The following is an 18,462-nucleotide window of genomic DNA, read 5'->3' as shown; positions in this document are numbered from 1 at the left end:
ATAAACTTTATTAATAAATTGCAATATACGTACCTCCTAGCACTCAAAAGTATATTCCTAATCAACTACAATTTGACCCACAGAACTACGCCCAACTATTTATCTGACGTCTTTCAGTCTTACCTACTTTTCTTCATACGAGTGTTGATTTCGCAAAAACAACTTCAACTTAGCTTATCTTTGAATTCGATAATGCGTCACTGATAAAAACCCATATCATATTTAATAAGTAATTTTTGTCATTGAAAGATCAAAGATTAATTTAATGTTTTACACAGTCCCTCTAAATATTTAGGTCATGTACCTGTTTTATGTCAATTTAAAAATATAAAAAATATAATTTAACAAACTTACAGTAAAGTGTTCAGCTGACTTAAAATCCTCATCCATGTAAATACGAATGCAAGAATAATCACTCAATTGCTTGGCCTCACACAAACTCCTTATAAAATCCTGAACATATTCCATAGACTTTTCGTATGTCTTGCCGCCGACTTCTTGCAAATGCAAAGCCAAGAATTGAGGTTTGAGTTGTGTTACTCGCGCCAGGAACTCCTCCACCCATGGTTCCAATAATCGTGATGGCTGCAAAAAGAAAAAAACGAAAACACACCAAAAGATAAATTACGTTAATCAAATTAGAAAGAAGAGACATACATATCGTAGTCGTGTGTGCGAGTGAATATAATAAAATCAATAAGGCGCAAATTATGGAGTTTTCGCGTTTATAATTTTATAAAGAGCGGGCGCACTGTTGTCCAAAAAGGGAAAAATCGTGGCAATAATACAAAATCTGATGTTTTAATTTTATTGTTTTGTTTTTTTATTATTTCTAATAGAAACATAATTCTTAATTTTCTTCTTTGCGATTATAGCATATGAAAATTAATATACATTTTTTTTATATTACCTGGTTGTTTTATTCATAAGTTAATTTAAATTTAAAACTTAAGGTACGTGCACCAAACAATTGTTCAGCCAAGTGCAAAATATTAAGCTGCGCAACCTTGCGCACTGCCGAGATTTTTTACTTAAAAAAAAAACCGCTTGAGAAAACGTTTACATTGGCATACCTTGACCCACAAAAACGCTATTTGCTCTAAGAAGGAATATTATTTTCTGTAACTGCATTTAAAAAATGTTGATTACTTTTTTAATTGGTCAAATATTATTTTTCAAGGCCATTCCATTTTTCTTGCCCGTGATAATTTTGACATTTGGAACAGTTTACTTCGAAAAATGCTTATAAAACATAACATTGTTTTACTTTATTTTAATGCAGATAATAATAACACTGTGTAGCAAAAACAAGGTTTTAAAAAGGGCAAGAAAACAGTTTTTTGGACCTTCACCCATTGAAAAAAATCTATCTTTGTCATTTAGACCTTTTCAACAACGTATAAAACATGTGGTTTGATTAAACCAGCTAGAATAAAAAAATTAACTCATGCAGAAAACTGCCTTAATTCATTCCTAATCGAACAATAAAAACTATGCCTTCTAATTTTTGAGGAGATTGAAAAATAAAAAAACATAAAAAAAATAATATGAAAAAAGAAAAATCTGATAAAATTGTTTTTCAATTTTCTCAAAACCTAGAGATTTTCCTTATCTTTTATTGGGGAACAACCTTTTTAGTGCCTTAACAAACTATTTGTTGTTTTACCTATTAAACATTTAAATTTTTCCAATTTTTTTTTTTTAATTTTTTGGTCCGTTTATTTTTCTCTTTCCTGTTTCACATAAAATATGTCACTAAAAAATGTATAAAAGCTCCGTTCCTTTGGGAACATTTATCTACTGCTTAGTACTTAAAACTACTTTGAATTACTTTTGCTATTTTGAAAAAGTAGTTCAAAGCAGCTTTAAGTACTAAGCAGTAGATAAATATTTCCAAAGGAACGCAGCTAAAATATTATAATGGAATTAGTGGTCCAGAAAAAAAAAAAAAACAATTTTAATACTTAATAAATAAATTTAAGAAATAGGTTTGTTAACTTCAAGCATCCAATGTTGTGATTAATTTTATTTTAGAAGACCCTATAACAGGGATGCCGAACCAATGGCACACGTTCCATTCGCGGCACCCCCTTAAACATTTCCAGCACGCTACCAACAGTTATCCAATTGCACATTTCAGCGCTATTGAACGATTTTTCCAGTTGAGATTTTGCTCCATTGTAAAACTCTTTTCTTCCCACTTGGTTAGGTACAACAATTTAAAAAAAATTGTCACTGGAAAAATAGTTCAAACTGTTCAATTTAAAATTTTTTCCAAATAATAAATTATACTCGGTTTCCAATGGCTTACTGATGCGTTGTCAAGTTCTTGAATTTTTTTTTAATTGTTTGAAAGAAATTAGATTATTTTTACAAAATGAGGAAAAAATAGATCATTTTAATTCGTTGATGTAACGTGGGTCTCAAAATTGAAATTTTTCACTGATATTTGTCAACATTTCAACAATTTGAATGTTAAGTTTCAACGTACAAACAAAACTGTCGTCATGATAGATTTATTCCAATACTTATAATTATACAATTATACTACGTTAAATCTCGGATTTAGGGTAGGTTGGAACATACAGTACCTTGCCATATTATTAGGCCCAAGCGAAAAAAAATACAATTTTTCGGTTCAGTTCTTGCTCAGTTTTTAAAGTTTTTGTCGAAATATCTTAATTTTTTTTTGTCCCATTTACTTGCACATAGCATGTAGATACGGATTGGCTTGACAAAAGTTTAAAAATTCATACCTTTTGATAAAAATAACGTACAAAAGGGGATAAGCTCCAAAAAACATACCCTATGGAATTCACGCCCGGATAATTACCAGACCGGTCCAATACTTAATTTCTTGTACCGAGGAATAACGTGGCATTCTTAACTATACCTATCCAATCAAAATTTAACAAGATTAAATAACACCCATTTTCGCTTAACTCATTTAGTTCTGACCAATGAGAAAAATGTTAATCTCTTGTTTGTATTTCCATAATTCCATATCGTTCCTCGCAATTGTTGCCAACCCAAAAATCACATGTCATAGCTTAACATAACTTTAGAATTCGTAACTCTAGTTTTTCGTAACTTCGGTTTCGCGTAACTTTGAAGCTCGTAACTCTGTCGCCCGTAACTCTGGTATTCGTAAATTCGTTGGTTTCCCCCACAATAGAATAAGTCGAATCGAATTGTGTGTGTAATTGGATCCTATTTATCTGAATTGCAAACGAATGCTCGAATTTCGACGACATTACCAAAGAGGTACCTATTTAAACTAAGAAATGTAATTCCGTTTGCCTTCAAGTTAGTTTACTACATGTTTACCGCTCCTATGACGTCATCTTCTTGTGAGCGGTCATTGAGTAAACTTAAAACAGTTCTTAATTATTTGCGTACGTCCATGGGTGAAGAAAGGTTAAATTCGTTGATGCTGCTATATTCCTCAAAAGATATAGTTGATAAAATTCAACTAAGCTAGGCTGTCGAAAAATGGGCATTGTTAAAATATCGCAGGATTAGGCTTTAAATTAAAAGTCAATTTTATGTATACATAAGTTTTATGTTATTTTTTTTTGAAATTAATAACTTTTAATTTTAAAGACTAAAATTTTAAAGACTACAAATGTGCCTAATTTATTTTCTTTTACCAAAAATATTTTTGGTAAAAGAAAATAAATTAGGTAGGCACATTTGTAGTTTTATTAAAGAATATTATACATTCTTTATTTTTTTTTCTGTTATTATAGGTTACTATTTTAATAATTAAATGCTTTATCGTGAAAATTATAGTTTTATTTCTTTTCTCAATTATTAAAAAAAAATCGGATGCAGTCGGCAAATTCATAAAATGAGTCGGCATTTCACTTGGCTTGGACCCTCGCTACGCCCCTGCGCCTAATGCACTTCAAATAAAATGTTTTTTTTTTAATGGCACGGGACTCTTAAAAGGTTCGTCATCATATAGCACTTAAATGGTCATAGTTTTTATTTTTGGGGCGACTTTCCTTACATCCGCGTCCGCGTGAATGTTGAAAGGAAAGTTGAGTATTGTAGGTATTTAAACAAAATTTCCAAAACTAAGTACAATTTTTAAAGTTTTACTTCAATTGTTTTTTCTGTAAATTACCTTTTCTACGAAAATCTTTCTTCGGTCAATGACTACGAAACACCCTGTGAAATAAAATGCATGACTGGGTCGCACGAACTTGCTCTTAGAGTTCAAGTTGCTTAATTTGTTAAGACTTTTTATATAGAAATTTGGAAAATGGAACAAAAAAAAAAATTAAATAAAATTCGTTTAAAAAAAAAATAAAATAAAATAAAATCTGAAATCAAATTACCCTCCAAAACAAGTATGCAGTTTTGATTCATATATTAACATGCGTTTTTAGAAAAAAAATTTTCAAAATTGTTAGAGCCGTTTTTTAAAAAACTAATTTTTTATAAATAATTTTTTGGAAAAAAGTTTTAAAATAAAATTGGTATGCCATTTTGTAGAAATCACTAATCAACATCTAAAAACAAAATTTCAAAAAAATTCAATGTCCCGTTTTCGAAAATTTGATTTTTCAAAAAAAAAATTTCAAAATTTTTTTAAAAATCCAAAAATTATTTTTTTTGAAATTTTGTTTTTCGCTTATAGTAAAATCATATAAATAATGCTTCTTTACAAAAAGTTTCGTTGAAATCGAAAAAGCACTTTGGGAGATAATCGGATTTGAAAAAAACGGTTCTATGGCAGGTAGCGTTAATAATGATTTTCAAAAAAAAAAAAATTATATTAGAAGATAGACTATGTCCTAAAACTTACATTTGAATTTTTTAAACAAAATCGTGGGTTTTTGAGCAATTTCAATTTTACTTAAATCGGTATATGACAAGTACCGTTATTTTTGGTCCAAAAAAATTAATTCCAAAAACCCGTCTGTAGAGTCGCCAAATAATGCCACATACCAAGTTTGACATCAATCGGTTCATCCGTTTAGGCTGTAGCTTCGTTTACAGACAGACAGACCGACAGACTGACAGACAGACAGACTTCCGGGACCCACTTTTTTGGCATTCTCAACCATCGTAATGTCATGGAAAAATGCTATCTCGACTTTTTTTACTTGCGATATAGGTACTATAGGGCAAGTTTAGGATTCGTAAAAAAAATCGAACTCGAGATAACAATTTTACATGACATTACGATGATGGAGAATGCCAAAAAAGTGGGTCCGGCAATTCTGTCTGTCTGTCCGTCTGTCTGTATGTACCTCGAGCTACAGCCTAAACCATTCGAGTGATTTTGTTGAAACTTGGTAGTTAAGAGTTTTGGGTGATTCCCTACAGGACAAATTGAAATTTTTTTTTTAGGACCAAAACTAACGGTACCTGTCATATAACGGAAATAGAAAAGTTAATTTTTTTCAAAAACGGCTCTAACGATTTTCATTAAAATTTTTGAGTTGAAAAAATATTTTTTTTTACCGTTATTAACGGTACCAGTCATATAACGTTTTTTTTATTTATGAATATCTTGTTCAAGAATACCCCGATTTCAATGAAAATTTTTATACAAAAGCGTTTTAGTTAAAGGTAATGTTAAAATTTTAGAAAATTTTTAAAAAACTTATTTTTGGATTTTTAAAAAATATTTCCAAATTTTTTTTTGAAAAATCAATTTATTGAAAACGTGTTTATGAAAAATTTTGAAATTTCGTTTTTATACGTAAATAAATTATTTCTTCAAAATGGCATACCGACTTTTTTTTTTGAAAAATGTTTGAAAATTTTTATATATAAAAAATTATTTTTTTAAAAAACGGCTCTAACGATTTTCGAAAATATTTTTCTAAAAATTCCTTTTTATACAATAAGTAAAGTGATATACTTGGTTTTTTGTGAAAGATCATTTAAAACTTATCTTATATATAAAAGAGAGTTCTTTAAGTGCGTGTGGCCGATAAACTCGAGTTTGGCTGGTCCGATTTTGGTAATTTTTTTTTGTTTGAAAGGTATTAATATGTAGATGGTTTGTATCAAAAAAAAATATTACCTTTTCTTCCATCTTTACATAGCTGTCAATTTGTACGAATGAAAAAACACTCTCGATTTTTTAAAATTTTAACTTAGCTTAATTTGTTAATAAATTTATTGAGGCAGGTTTCAAAATAATTATTAATTATTATCGTTTAAATCCTGACTTTGGCATTATTATTAACATAACATTACTCAGGATCAGGAAAGCATCGTGTGACATTTAATCCACATTTGCAATACCTACACACATGAAATGTATTATTAAATTCTGATCCTCGGTCTTGTTTTTACGAATTAAACACGGGCACAGTTTGGAATGTTTGCTCCAAATCGTGCAGAGCAAGATTTTCTTGAAGTGGAAGGACGATTGCATTGAATTAAAAATGTTTGCGTAAACTAATGTGCCGAAGTTAAATGGTCAACAAAAGTATTTGCACGAAACAATTAAACAAGGTGTGATCATTTAGAGGTTGTGTTTGTGTTTTTCATATGCACCTGTTTCCTGATGGTACGGAAAAAACATTTTTGCTATTATTCATTGCATCATCTAAAAAATAAAGAGCCACTGGCTCTGGCTTCTTCGGGAATTAAATGGTAACTGTAAAGCTCACTTTGCTCTTAAGTTCCTTTTGAAACCTACATGTTATAGATATTTCAAAAGAATTGGAAATTACCAAAGTTTTGTAACATTGTCAGCTTATTTTGCGGATGAGAGCACAATGGCGCACATAAAATAAGTTGAAGCTTTAGATTTCACCTTGATGGATTTGCAAGAAAGTAAAAAAATATTGGAACAATGTTCGTGTATAAATAAAAAACTATAGTGGAAGTGGGGGCAAGACCGCCTATGAGGGCAAGATAGGGCTGCCAGACGTACCGATTTCGGCGGGACAGTCCCAACACTTTGACCTGTCCCGATATTTTCCCGACATTCTGTTTTTTAATCCGTCTTTGTTTGAAATCGTTCGGCAAGAAAAAAATGTGACTGCGAAATGAATCACTATTGATGTGCCGCAATTTCAATGATTTTGACGTTTTTTTTTACCGTTAAAACAGAAATACAATGTTGAAATGTCAATGAAAAGTAAATTTTTGAGACCTCAGATATAAGATATTCATAATGGCTTTACCCTTAAAATTGATGAAAATGATTTTTGTTCTGTTTACACTCACGTAATTTATATGTATGTAGGTATTCGAGCTGTGGTTAAGAGGGCTATTCTCTCTCGAAAACATTTAAACGAGGTGACATTTTCTTCCTAAAAACATTTGCTACGTGTTGTTTTCCTTTTTGTGAAAATATATTGCCCCTTTTATTATTACACGTGTATAAATGAATAGTAAAACTACCGGTCCAAATTTACAAAACATGTTTTTGAAATATAACACTATAACTTTTGTTAGAGTTCAGAAAATTGAAATCTGGTAAATGCCAAAAGCTTGAAATTTCCAAAATGAAAAACTTCTAGCTTTCCAGATAAAAAGCTGTTAGCCTTAATTTATTCACACTCCATTATATTTTAAGTCCGCATTAAAAATTAGAAAACTGTCAAAACATGTAATTTTTACCATCTGCAAAAATGTAGGAAATAAGTTTGTTTGGTGTCCCAATTTGTCCCGACTTTTAAAACCTATTGTCCCGACATTAATAGCCCTAGGGCAAGACCGTTTTTGTACTACGTTGTATGAAAAACAGTAAAATTGGCAACACTTGCAATGAAATACGTGCCTTATAGTATGATCGATCACGAGTTTTACCAAGTTCAGTTGAGGCACCGAAGAATTATGGTAAATTTTGTGATTTTTTATCAAATTGTTATCGTTCATGTGAAAAGTCAGTTGTATGTTTAACAGTGAAAAAATTAAAATTTTTAACTATTTCTTATTTTATAGTTAACTAGCTGACCCGGCGGACTTCGTTCCGCCATTTCTTGTATTTATTTCCAATTTTCGACTTTGTAATGAACAAAAAAAAGGGGATTAAAACTTTAAAAGTTTGTAAAATGAGTCTAAAAATATTCACTTTTAAACTTTTAGCAAAAAGTAGCCTAAGTAAAATGCTCACTACATGCACTACAATGCTGCACCACACAAAATTTCACAATGCAAAGTTATTAACTCTTTCACACGTTTTTTCCATAAATATTTCAATACGGCTTGTTACGGCACTTTAAAAAATCAGCGTTTTGCAAATACACCCTATTATCAATATCGCACTTTAACGGCTCTTTATAAATTTGAATAATGTGTATGCTATTTAGCCTGCCCTTTCTTACGCCCATTTTTACTCGACTTTAGAAAATATTTTGATCTCTCTTTTTGGTACCTACATATAGTTAAATTTTTTCGTAAAGCATGTGCGAGTCAGCGGAAATATGCTACCCCATAATGTGCATGAGCGTGGTTCGCTCAACTGGTTCGCTCGGCAAGCTATTCCTACGCTATGAAAAGCATGGTGTTATGTGAATTTCTCAAAATTGATTGTAAGCAACATGGATGCAATGGAGAGAATCAATTTAATTGTCTCTTAATAAAAACAAAAAAAACATATACTTTATTTTCTCATGCTATAAATCAATTTTTTCGATGACAACCTATAATAAATTTTAGATAGTGTGAAAGCCTATTATTTCACCTTTGACATGACGTTTTAATGATATTTCTACGATGCCTACAAAAAAAGTAAGAATTTTTTAAAGCCAACCATATCAAAAGTTCAAACTGAGATTACGGTACTTCCCACACTGGTCACCACCACTGGTGGCTGGTCATGATCAACCGATCTCCACAGGTGTTTTTAGGTATTTCTCAAGGTTTTAATTTAACATTATGTAGCTTGTAGTTGATGTACGGCTATGTGCGATATGTGCGATCAAATGAAAGGTAATATCATCAAGATGCTCAATAAAGTTAAATACAATTATTATGTGCTCTCAATCAAAAGATGTGACGTGTTGAAAAATAGAACTTTATTTTACCGTTATTCAAGATTGTGTTTACATTTTGATACAAATATACAATTATAGTCTTGCTTATTATCTATCTACACAGTAAATTTCATTCATTTATATGTTGAAGAAAAAAAGATAAAAATAAAAAACAGTTAAAAACGGCCAAAAAAATTGGAACAAAAAAACTTGTTTTTCCCGTTATTCGGTCAAAAATCATTTTAAAAATTCAATTATTTGCACATGCATGCGCATAATTAAAACCCATGTGTCCTATTAATTTAAAATTTTTCGCAGTTTTTTAAAAATTCCTTGTTTTTTTCAAAAATTCATATTTAAAAGTACAGGGTCTATGAAAAAAATCCGTATAAGACGCCTATTTTTTTTTTTAGTATCTTTCTAATGGTGTAATTCAAATTTCTGTACAAAATTTTGCCTATCTGTAATTAATCTTTTGTCGAAGGTATATCACATGTTTTGACTGCAAAAAACCCTTAACAACTTAATTTTGAAATTTTTTAGAATTTTTTCATTACCTTTTCCAAACTAACAATAAATGTATCTATCAATTTAAAAAAATCAGATCTCTAAAACTTACCGTTTAGAAAATAGCCTCTTTTTTCAATGTACTGTTACCCCTATTTACCCTATAAAATCATCAATTTTTTTTTGTAATAAACTTTCTACTCTTTTAAGAAAATCAGACAACCGTTTTGGCCGGTTAGCGAACGTACACAAAACCAAACTTTAATTTACTATATATAAGAATATCACATCAGCCACCCATACAGTAGGCCCCAGTGTGCACCAGTGTATGAAGTTAGCAAAATAGTGAACTGACCAATATCATTAACATTACCATCATTAATGGCATCACGAAGTTGAAAGTAGGTACTCCTCAGAATTGAACTTCTTTTGATCAAAAAAAATAGAATTTAATCGTTCTTTTTTTGCATACATACCTAAATACATATCCACAGCATGACACAACAAAATCTGATTAAATTCATGTTTGCGAACTATTAACATGTACGCAAATGTTGTCAAAATCAGGCCTTAAACGATAATAATTATTTTGAAAGCCTGTCTAATAAATTTGTTTACAAATTAAGCTTATTTTTTTTTTTAAGTGAGAGTGTTTTTTTACTCGTACAAATTGACAGCTATGTAAAGATGCGAGAAAAGGTATTATTTTTTTTGTATACAAACCATCTACACATTAATACCTTTCAAACAAAAAAAAAATTACCAAAATCGGACCAGCCAAACGCGAGTTTATCGGCCACACACACTAAATGAACTCATTTTTATATATAAGATATTCAAAAGTATTTTCTGCGAAAGAAGAAGTCATAAAGATAAATTTAAAAAAAATAATCCAGGACATCAAATATGATATGACTGGGGCAAGACTGGCCATGAGCGAAATTGGAGCTCTGGTTGCTTAAAAAAAGTGAAAAAAGAAGTTCACCGTTAAATCTTCCAAAAAACTAAGCGACAGGAGCCAAATAATACTGTAAATTACTCACATTATTATTTAGATAAAGTTCGATTTTGCCCATAAATGCACTCAGCGAAGCGGGTGGGGTTAGCTAGTTAATTATAAAAACATATTTTATTTTTTTTTTAATTTCTTGAAAATATCAAATTTTAAATTTTCTTAATTTTCTTGAATAAAAAGCTTTAACATTAACTTAAAGCATAAGAGCAAGTACGTGCGACCCCAGTCGTGGATTTTATTTTTGTACGAATGCATAACTTGATATAGGTATAGTACCTATATCGCAAGTAACAATTTTCTTGAAATGCATTGTTTTAATGCCCTGGAAGCTGAAAGTTTAGTTCAAATAAAAATAAAAATTGTAGATACCGATATTTTAATGCTTTCAAAAGTTATGATTTTTGCAACGAGAATTGTCATTTTGAACAACAGTAGGCCGTGATTAACACTTGCAATAGCGAGTGATGGGTTATCTAAAAGAAGTGGGACAGCAAAGTGGAGGTAGGAATGACCTCTTTTTGACTTGAATGAATCTTTAAAGCAAACAACACTTACATCTTCAAAAACACTACCAACATTGGCCGTGACTAGAAGCACTGAGGTTGGCAAATCGGACGAAGAATCGTCAGCAGCGGAACCAACAGCAGCAACATCAGCAGCGTCAACTTCAGCACTTGAACTCATGATTGAACTCTTTTTTTTCGAGTTGATTATAATAAGAATAATTTAAGAACTTGTTCTCTCGTCTACCGTTTATCTCGTTTACCGTTACTATTTGTCTAAGGATTTGGGTCTAGGACGACTCTGTGACGGTTTGAGACACGCAGAAACTCTGGAGGAGGAAATTTCGGGTTCGGGTTTAACTTGGCTGAATTTTTGAATGAATTTTTACACTTTCCCGAATTCCCAATTGGATTTTTGGTTGGTGTAATTTTTAGTGTCCGTCTCAGTGAGTCTCTGTTTTTGTCTGTCGTGCGCTGAGTTGTTTATTATTTTATGTGTATAACACTGGAAAGTGTTTCGTTCTTCGTTTTCGTTACTTTTTTTTTTACTTCTTTTTTTTTTTGCTTAAAATTTTATGCACTTTTTGACTTATTTTTTCACACTCTTGGGAGTTGCTTGTTTTCCTTTTTTCAATTTGTATGGGAATTTTTCAAGATTTTGAAGAGAGAAGGTTTTAAGTTGTGATAGCAAACATGTTTCTAATTTTTTTTTTTTTTTTTTTTTGTTAAATTTTATTTTAGTTGCTTGCAAAGATGATGGTTTTTTCTTCTATTTCTCTATCATTTTGTGGGAAATAAGACAAGACAAGTGAGTGTAGCAGAAGGGAAAAGAACAAACTTTTTATGAAACACACAAGTGTAAATTTTTGTTTTATTTTATTTTAATTTTTCGCGCATATACAAAAATTTATTATTTTTTTTATTTGCAAAAAAAAAAAACGATAACGAACCGAACGACACGAATGAAGAACTCTGCTCCTTTTGGAAGAGAAAAAGCAGCAGAATGGTGGATTTTCTTCATTTTTGGGCTGACGTCTGCGAATTTTTTTTTTTGACGTTTTTCTTTGTGGTGTGTATTCTAGTCGGTATGGTAGGGTTATAACAGGATTTATTAGAGGAAATAGGGATAACAAACGGTTTTGAAACAAAAATCTTTTGAGAGCTGAACAAAATAGGCGCGTCCCAGCCAAGAAAAAATCTCTGAGGGCTCAATGTCATTTTGGAAAAGAGTAAAATCATTTTGTGGGACAAGTTTCTCACATGAATACAATTTTTTTTGTCAAATCCAACACTTCAACTGCAACTTTTCTTCAAATATTCAATTGTGAAAAAAATGATTTCGAAATAAAGTAGGGGTATTCACGATCCGGTGTAACAAAATAGTAGGGGTATTCACGATCCGATGCAACTGGTCTTGTATCAGTGCAAAAGTGCAAAAGTGCAAAAGTGTAAAATCTTACAACACTACAACAACAAAATATACGGATTAAAATTTTACAACAGTCTTGCACTTTTGCTATACCCTAGACCTATTGCAAAATAAAAATACAATAGAGTAAAATTATTTTTGACAGATGGCAGCTCACCGTTGCGTCGCCCATCATAAACAGTTTGTCTTTTTTAATCTGTTTATTATGGATATCGGCTTGTCGGTACTCATGTCCCGTAATTTAGTTTCTTTTGATGTAAAATAATTTGTGAAAATTAATTAACCCAAAGAAAACAAAGAATTAAATTATAAAAAATGGAAAAAAAAAGAAGAAGCAACAGTGGAGGAACAACCCTGTTAAAAAAAAAAAACATCATGGATTTCATTCATGCTTCAATATTTACTATAGATAAGAAAAGGGGCGTTCACGATCTATTGTAAAAAAATAAAATTTTACATTTTTACTAGGCCTGTTGCACCAGATCGTGAATACCCCTAGTGTAAAAATGCAAAATTTTGTTTTCTACTACTACAACTACAATAGACAAATTTTGCACCATTGTATTTTATTTTTGCAATAGGGTTGGGGTATACCAAAAGTGTAAAAGTTTAAAAAAATTGTAGTCTGTATATTTGGTTGTTTTATTTTAAGAATAAGTATCATTGCAAAAGTGCAAAAGTGTAAAATCTTACAACACTACAACAACAAAATATATGGATTGAAATTTTACAATGGTCTTGCACTTTTGCTATACCCTAGACCTATTGCAAAATAAAAATACAATAGAGTAAAATTATTTTTGACAGATGGCAGCTCACCGTCGCGTCTCCCATGATAAACAGTTTGTCTTTTTTATTCTGTTTATAATGGTTGTCGCTACTCATGTCCCGTAATTTAGTTTCTTTTGATGTAAAATAATTAGTGAAAATTAATTAACCCGAACAAAACAGAGAATTAAATTATAAAAAATGAAAAAAAGAAGAAGCAACGGTGGAGGAAAAAAAACATCATTCATTCTTCAATATTTACTATAGATAAGAAGAGGGGCGTTCACGATCTATTGTAAAAAAATAAAATTTTACATTTTTACTAGGCCTTTTGCACTAGATCGTCGTGAATACCCCTATGTATTCATATGGCTTCTGATTTCTTATGTGTATATGTCAGCTATTCCATGAAGCCTCAAGAGAGAAAAAGTGGAAAAAGAAACGTAAAAAAAGAGTCTCGGACTCACGACCCACGACTCTCCGGTCGGATAATTTGTTTTTTCATCTTTTTTCTCTTTTGCACTCATTATGTTTAAAAAGAGTCGCGCCTCTTGAGGCTTCATGTAATAGCTGACTATGTAGTTGCTTATTTTTCCCACCAGTGTCGCATTTTAATTTTTTAGTTGTCAATACAGCTACCGCATATCTTTCCGGTGTGGTCATGCCTTTATCCGTACCGCTACCGCATATATTTCCATTGTGGTCAAGAAATGTGTATCAACCTTCAAACTTCCGTAATATGCTATATTGTGAATTAAACTACCTTATCGACAAAAATATGTATCCATTGTGACCTCAATTCCTTTTTCTTTTCCTCATATCAAAAAATTTCACCACCCCGATACGATTACGTTTTATCACAAGACGCATTCAAATCGTTTAAAAAATAACCATTTCAACAAAAAAAATATCAATATTTCCAAATTTCTATTTAAAAAAGTAAGTAATTCAAAAAACAACAGCGAAATTAAGCAAGTTTTTATCAATTTTCCTTGTGTTTCCAAAAAACAAAAAAATTATATATACATACCAACCACCTATAAACTGCGACGCAAAATAATCGCACAAAAAAAAAAAAATGGCCGCTTATAAGAAGACTTGTGAAATCAGCAAACGTTTAAGCGAAAACTTATCTTCATCATCCAGCAGCGAAAGTGATTCCGATTCTGATTATGATGGTATCCTTAGCAGTTCAGCAAGTCAATATTCCAATTCGACTGGTTCAAAGTCGACAACTACAACAACAGTCCAACGTTTACCAACCCGACGACCCGATCCAAACGTTTCCAATCGCAATGCCCTGTTGGCACGCGAAAATCGACGCAAAAAAAAAGAATACCTCGAAACACTTGAAAAAGAACTTGATTCAATGAAACATGCAAACAAAAAGTTACACAAAACTTTAAAGAAACATGTTAAATTGGTTAAAAAGTTGGAACATGAAAAACAATATTACAAAGGATTGGTTTCCAATCAAACTGGGATTTTAGATTTGGTCTCGGTTTTGCATGGCAAAGTACCACCTCAAATGGGTGCTTATTCACCCAAACAATCTTCTTGCTCGCCCACAGACTCAAATCGATCATCGTCGAGTAATTTTGACGATCAACCATTTGTATACGACTTCAACGATGACAACGGTACTAATCTGCTTGTGGATGCTCCAATTCTATCAGAGAGTTTCATCAATGATTTCAATTTCTTCACAGATTCCGATTATTCACCTTATGGAGGCGCTGCTGACACTACAACAAATTGGGACCAATTGCTTGGTCTAAATGATGATCCACTGCCAGATGAGGCAGCAGGCTTCTTTCCAATGTCCCGCGATGTAGTTTGTGGTGAACACAATTACTACCAAAGTCCACCAGACAGCGGCGTCTGTTTGCATTCTGTTGAAGGAACAGTTTCCCTAGAAAACTGTTTAAACTGCGAAAAGCGTCCCCTGCAACAACTTCCCGAGCAATTACTTGTGGTGGACTAAACTAACAGCAGCAGTTCTTAAGTGGGGACTGCTTTTGAGTGTACTATTCCTGAGGTAATGTCGAGGAGCTGGCTCTTTAGATTTTAAGATTTAGTTTTTTTTAAAACATTTGTTAATCGATTTAATTCTTTCCAAAATTGTATTAATTTCCTTTGAACTCAATCTATTGTAGGAGTCTGAGATAGAATCACCCCCATATTTTGTCCAAAACTGTATTTATTTAACAATTTTTTCCAACCATTCCAGAAGCTGGATGCGATGAGACTAACTCCGTCTCGAAAAAAGTAAAATTTCTAGCTAAAAAGAGGTGGGTCCCGCAGAACAGAACACCACAACAACTTAAAGGACAAACATCGAGTGGAGACTTTGCATTTTTAGATGAGAAGCGAAATGCAGGGTTTCCCTTGGAGCCTGAGTTGATTGTGTTTGTGTTTCCTAGAAATGAAATTTGTTTATTTTTGGCTTTTTTATTGAAATATTTCAGCGCTTGATCGGCGAGATGTAGAGGCTTTGAGTGATTTCCAAAAACATCTTTTTTTGTAACATCAAAATGTATCGTTCCAAACAAAGAAAGGGAATTACATTGCTGAGAAGGGATTGTTGCTGTTGTCCAGCTGAAGAGAAAGAACTAAGTACTAACTATTACAAAAAATTAAATTTGATCAATAATAATAATAAATTTGAAATCAATAACCTCAAAGCAACTTCAACAGTAACCATCTCTTCGAAAATGCATGAAATCAAAATTTACAACACAAAACGAAATGGCAATCAAATTATTATTTTTTAATTGTTTTTGACTAAGTTACAGGTCATCAGTAATGAAATGAAAAATGAAACACGTTAATGCATATGCTTGAAAAGCGATCAATATCAAGCGATGTGTGACTTGCAACATACTCCTAATATCTCTCTTCTATATCCTGGTAGGTAAATCTATCCAAACTCCTGCAAATGATATATTTTATTAATTAATTTTTATTTAATTTCTTTTTTATGGTTAAAAAAAATATATATAAATAATCTGGAAAGAATTTTCTCGATCTTAAGGTACTAAAAAAAAAATACATTTATTTATTTAGTTTGTAAAAAAAAAAAAAAAAAATAAAACAAAAAATATAACATTAGAAATACCTGGTTAATATGAAGAACAAAATAAAAATTAAATAAAAAATTCATTATAAAATTACATTGTTTAGTTGTTTATTTATTAAAAAAAAAAAAAAATGTAAAGGGAATTGAACATTTCAACAGAATTTCTAACGATGAAAGGATGCTTGACTTGAAAAGTACAATTAAAAACATATCTTGGGTAAAGTTTGTATATTTATAATGGATACTAAATTGAGTATGCATATGCATAATTGAAAGTTTTTTACTTAAAAATGTACAAAAGAAAAAATAATTAAAAAAATAGAAAAAATGAAAAAAAAATATAGAAAAAAAATTTTTTAAAAATAATTAAAAATTAATAAAAAATAGAACACGACCGACTCAGTTGGTATTGCCATGTTCAAACGAAAGATCGTGAGAACACCGTCAAAAGGGCATTCATAGAAGGTTCCAACACGAAGTAAAAATAAAGGTTGGCCTTAAAACACCACTAACTTCCCTTATCCATCCCAAACAGTTGCAGTAGTTTCACACAAAAACTTGTAAATGTCGAGAAATTTTCGTGAAATACCAATGTTAACCATTTTGTTAATTAGAGCTTGATGATACACTGTAACAAATGCTGCTTTGAAATCTACAAAATAGGCATACAGCACAAAATAAAATAAAAAAAGAAATTTAAAAAACAAAAATTGAACAAAAAATATTTAAAAAACATAGAAACCGACCGACTCATGGGTTTTGATCTAAAAATTGATTTTTTTTCGTTACGAGACGAACACGTTTTCAGATTGATTTGTATTTGCTATAGTATTGGTGTGTATTTGTGTATGTGAACCAGGCAGCGATCGCAGTTGTATTCCAACGTTGATTTTATTTTGTTCAAAGATGAGCTAGACGAATAAATTTATTCACTTTATAGGTACTGCATCTACTTGAATTCAAGACTATTTTAATTATTATCGAAAAAAAACTTGTCAAACAGATGGATGCCAATAATTATGCATAGTGGTGTTAGTAAAAAAGGTGTAAATCTGCCGAAAAATCCAGATCTGGAAAATTGATCTAAGATCAAAAAATAAATCAATTTTTTTGGCCAAACGAATTCAAAAATGATCAAAATCAGTTTTTGACAGATCTAAATAAAAAAATAAATTGATTTTTGTACCAAACGAAAACCCCATTAGTTGGTATTGCCATGTTCAAATTAAAGATCCTGAGAACCCCGTGCAAAAGGCAATATAATAACGTTCGAACACGAAGTAAAAATAAAGGTTGGCCTATAAACTCATGGTACAAGCAAATGCGAAAACACCACTGACTTACCTGACCCTTCCCAAACAGTTCAGTAGTTCCACACAAAAACTTTCGTAAATTTCTAGAAATTTTCTTGAATGTTAGCCATTTTGTATATTAGAGCTTGACGATTCACTGCAACAAATGCTGCTTTGAAATCTACAAAACAAGCTTACAGCTTCTTTTTCTTTCGTATGAATTTGTTGGCAATAGGTACTTGATGAAGCGAAAATGTCGTAAAACTAGCTTGAAACACATTTCATCTTTGATTTGATTCTATCCAATTCAAGAGTTGATTATACAAGATTGAAGCGAACACTTTTCTAATTGAGTTTAGAATAATTGATGCATGCCTATGTAGTTTTTTGACAAATGAGGCTATGAGAACAATAGTGGCGAAAGCCATAAAATTAAATTTTGACCTTCGAGAGATTTAAGATACAGGGTTTTTCAAAACAACACTTTTTAGTGCCATCTAGTTTTGAGTGTATCTAGCTGCATAAATCTATTTTTTGTATTAAAATAGATGTATTATGAGACCCATTTTTATGAAAAACTCATTTTTGAAAAAAGTGGGTTACGCCTCTATTGTTCTCACAGCCTCAAATATGAGTCTCCTTTTTTACTCGCGATATACATATGTAGTAGGGTGTCCGTTATTTCCCAAAGTGATGTTTTCGGGGATGACACCCCCTAGATCGAAAGCTTAGGGCCTAAATAAGGGGAATTTAGCAAAAAAAAATTTGTGAATAAATTTGTGAATAAATCAAAAATTTCAATTTTTGAAATTTTTTTTTGAAATTTTTGCCGTTTTTATACGTTTAAATTTATTTTTCTCGAACTACAAAAGATATGTTTACAATATTTTTATTGAATTTTATTTAAAAATTATT

General features: G+C 31.1%; 2 protein-coding genes across 5 annotated transcripts in view; one reads left to right on the top strand and one right to left on the bottom strand.

Annotated features, from left to right (window-relative positions):
- The window catches only part of LOC129915512 (inositol polyphosphate-5-phosphatase A), a 68,998-nt gene extending 57,016 nt beyond the window's left edge, over positions 1-11,982 (bottom strand). For 2 of the 3 annotated variants that reach the window (XM_055995078.1, XM_055995077.1), the window contains exons 1-2: positions 11,032-11,982; positions 355-585 (exon numbers count right to left, since the gene is read on the bottom strand). In XM_055995078.1, the coding sequence (XP_055851053.1) occupies positions 355-585; positions 11,032-11,160 (360 nt within the window). In that variant the 5' untranslated portion in view covers positions 11,161-11,982. The remainder of the gene's footprint in view (positions 1-354; positions 586-11,031) is intronic. The other variant, XM_055995079.1, reaches the window with a different exon arrangement.
- Positions 11,983-13,998: 2,016 nt separating this feature from the next.
- Positions 13,999-15,813, top strand: LOC129915511 (uncharacterized). Of its 2 annotated transcripts, XM_055995076.1 has the most exons (4): positions 13,999-14,816; positions 14,886-15,214; positions 15,407-15,467; positions 15,645-15,813. In XM_055995076.1, the coding sequence occupies exons 1-2, from the start codon at positions 14,255-14,257 to the stop codon at positions 15,158-15,160; spliced, it is 837 nt and encodes a 278-aa protein (XP_055851051.1). In that variant the 5' UTR covers positions 13,999-14,254; the 3' UTR covers positions 15,161-15,214; positions 15,407-15,467; positions 15,645-15,813. The 2 variants fall into 2 exon arrangements, with proteins under 2 accessions (XP_055851051.1, XP_055851050.1); XM_055995075.1 differs by having other exon boundaries at positions 13,999-15,214.
- The last annotated feature ends 2,649 nt before the right edge of the window (positions 15,814-18,462 follow it).

This window comes from Episyrphus balteatus, chromosome 3, assembly GCF_945859705.1.
Source record: "Episyrphus balteatus chromosome 3, idEpiBalt1.1, whole genome shotgun sequence".
Lineage (NCBI taxonomy): Eukaryota > Metazoa > Arthropoda > Insecta > Diptera > Syrphidae > Episyrphus > Episyrphus balteatus.
This window is presented reverse-complemented; position numbering and strand designations above follow the sequence as displayed.

Coding starts and splice junctions, on each gene's coding strand:
- LOC129915511 (XM_055995075.1), top strand. CDS start 14,255: ATGGCCGCTTATAAGAAGACTTGTGAAATCAGCAAACGTTTAAGCGAA.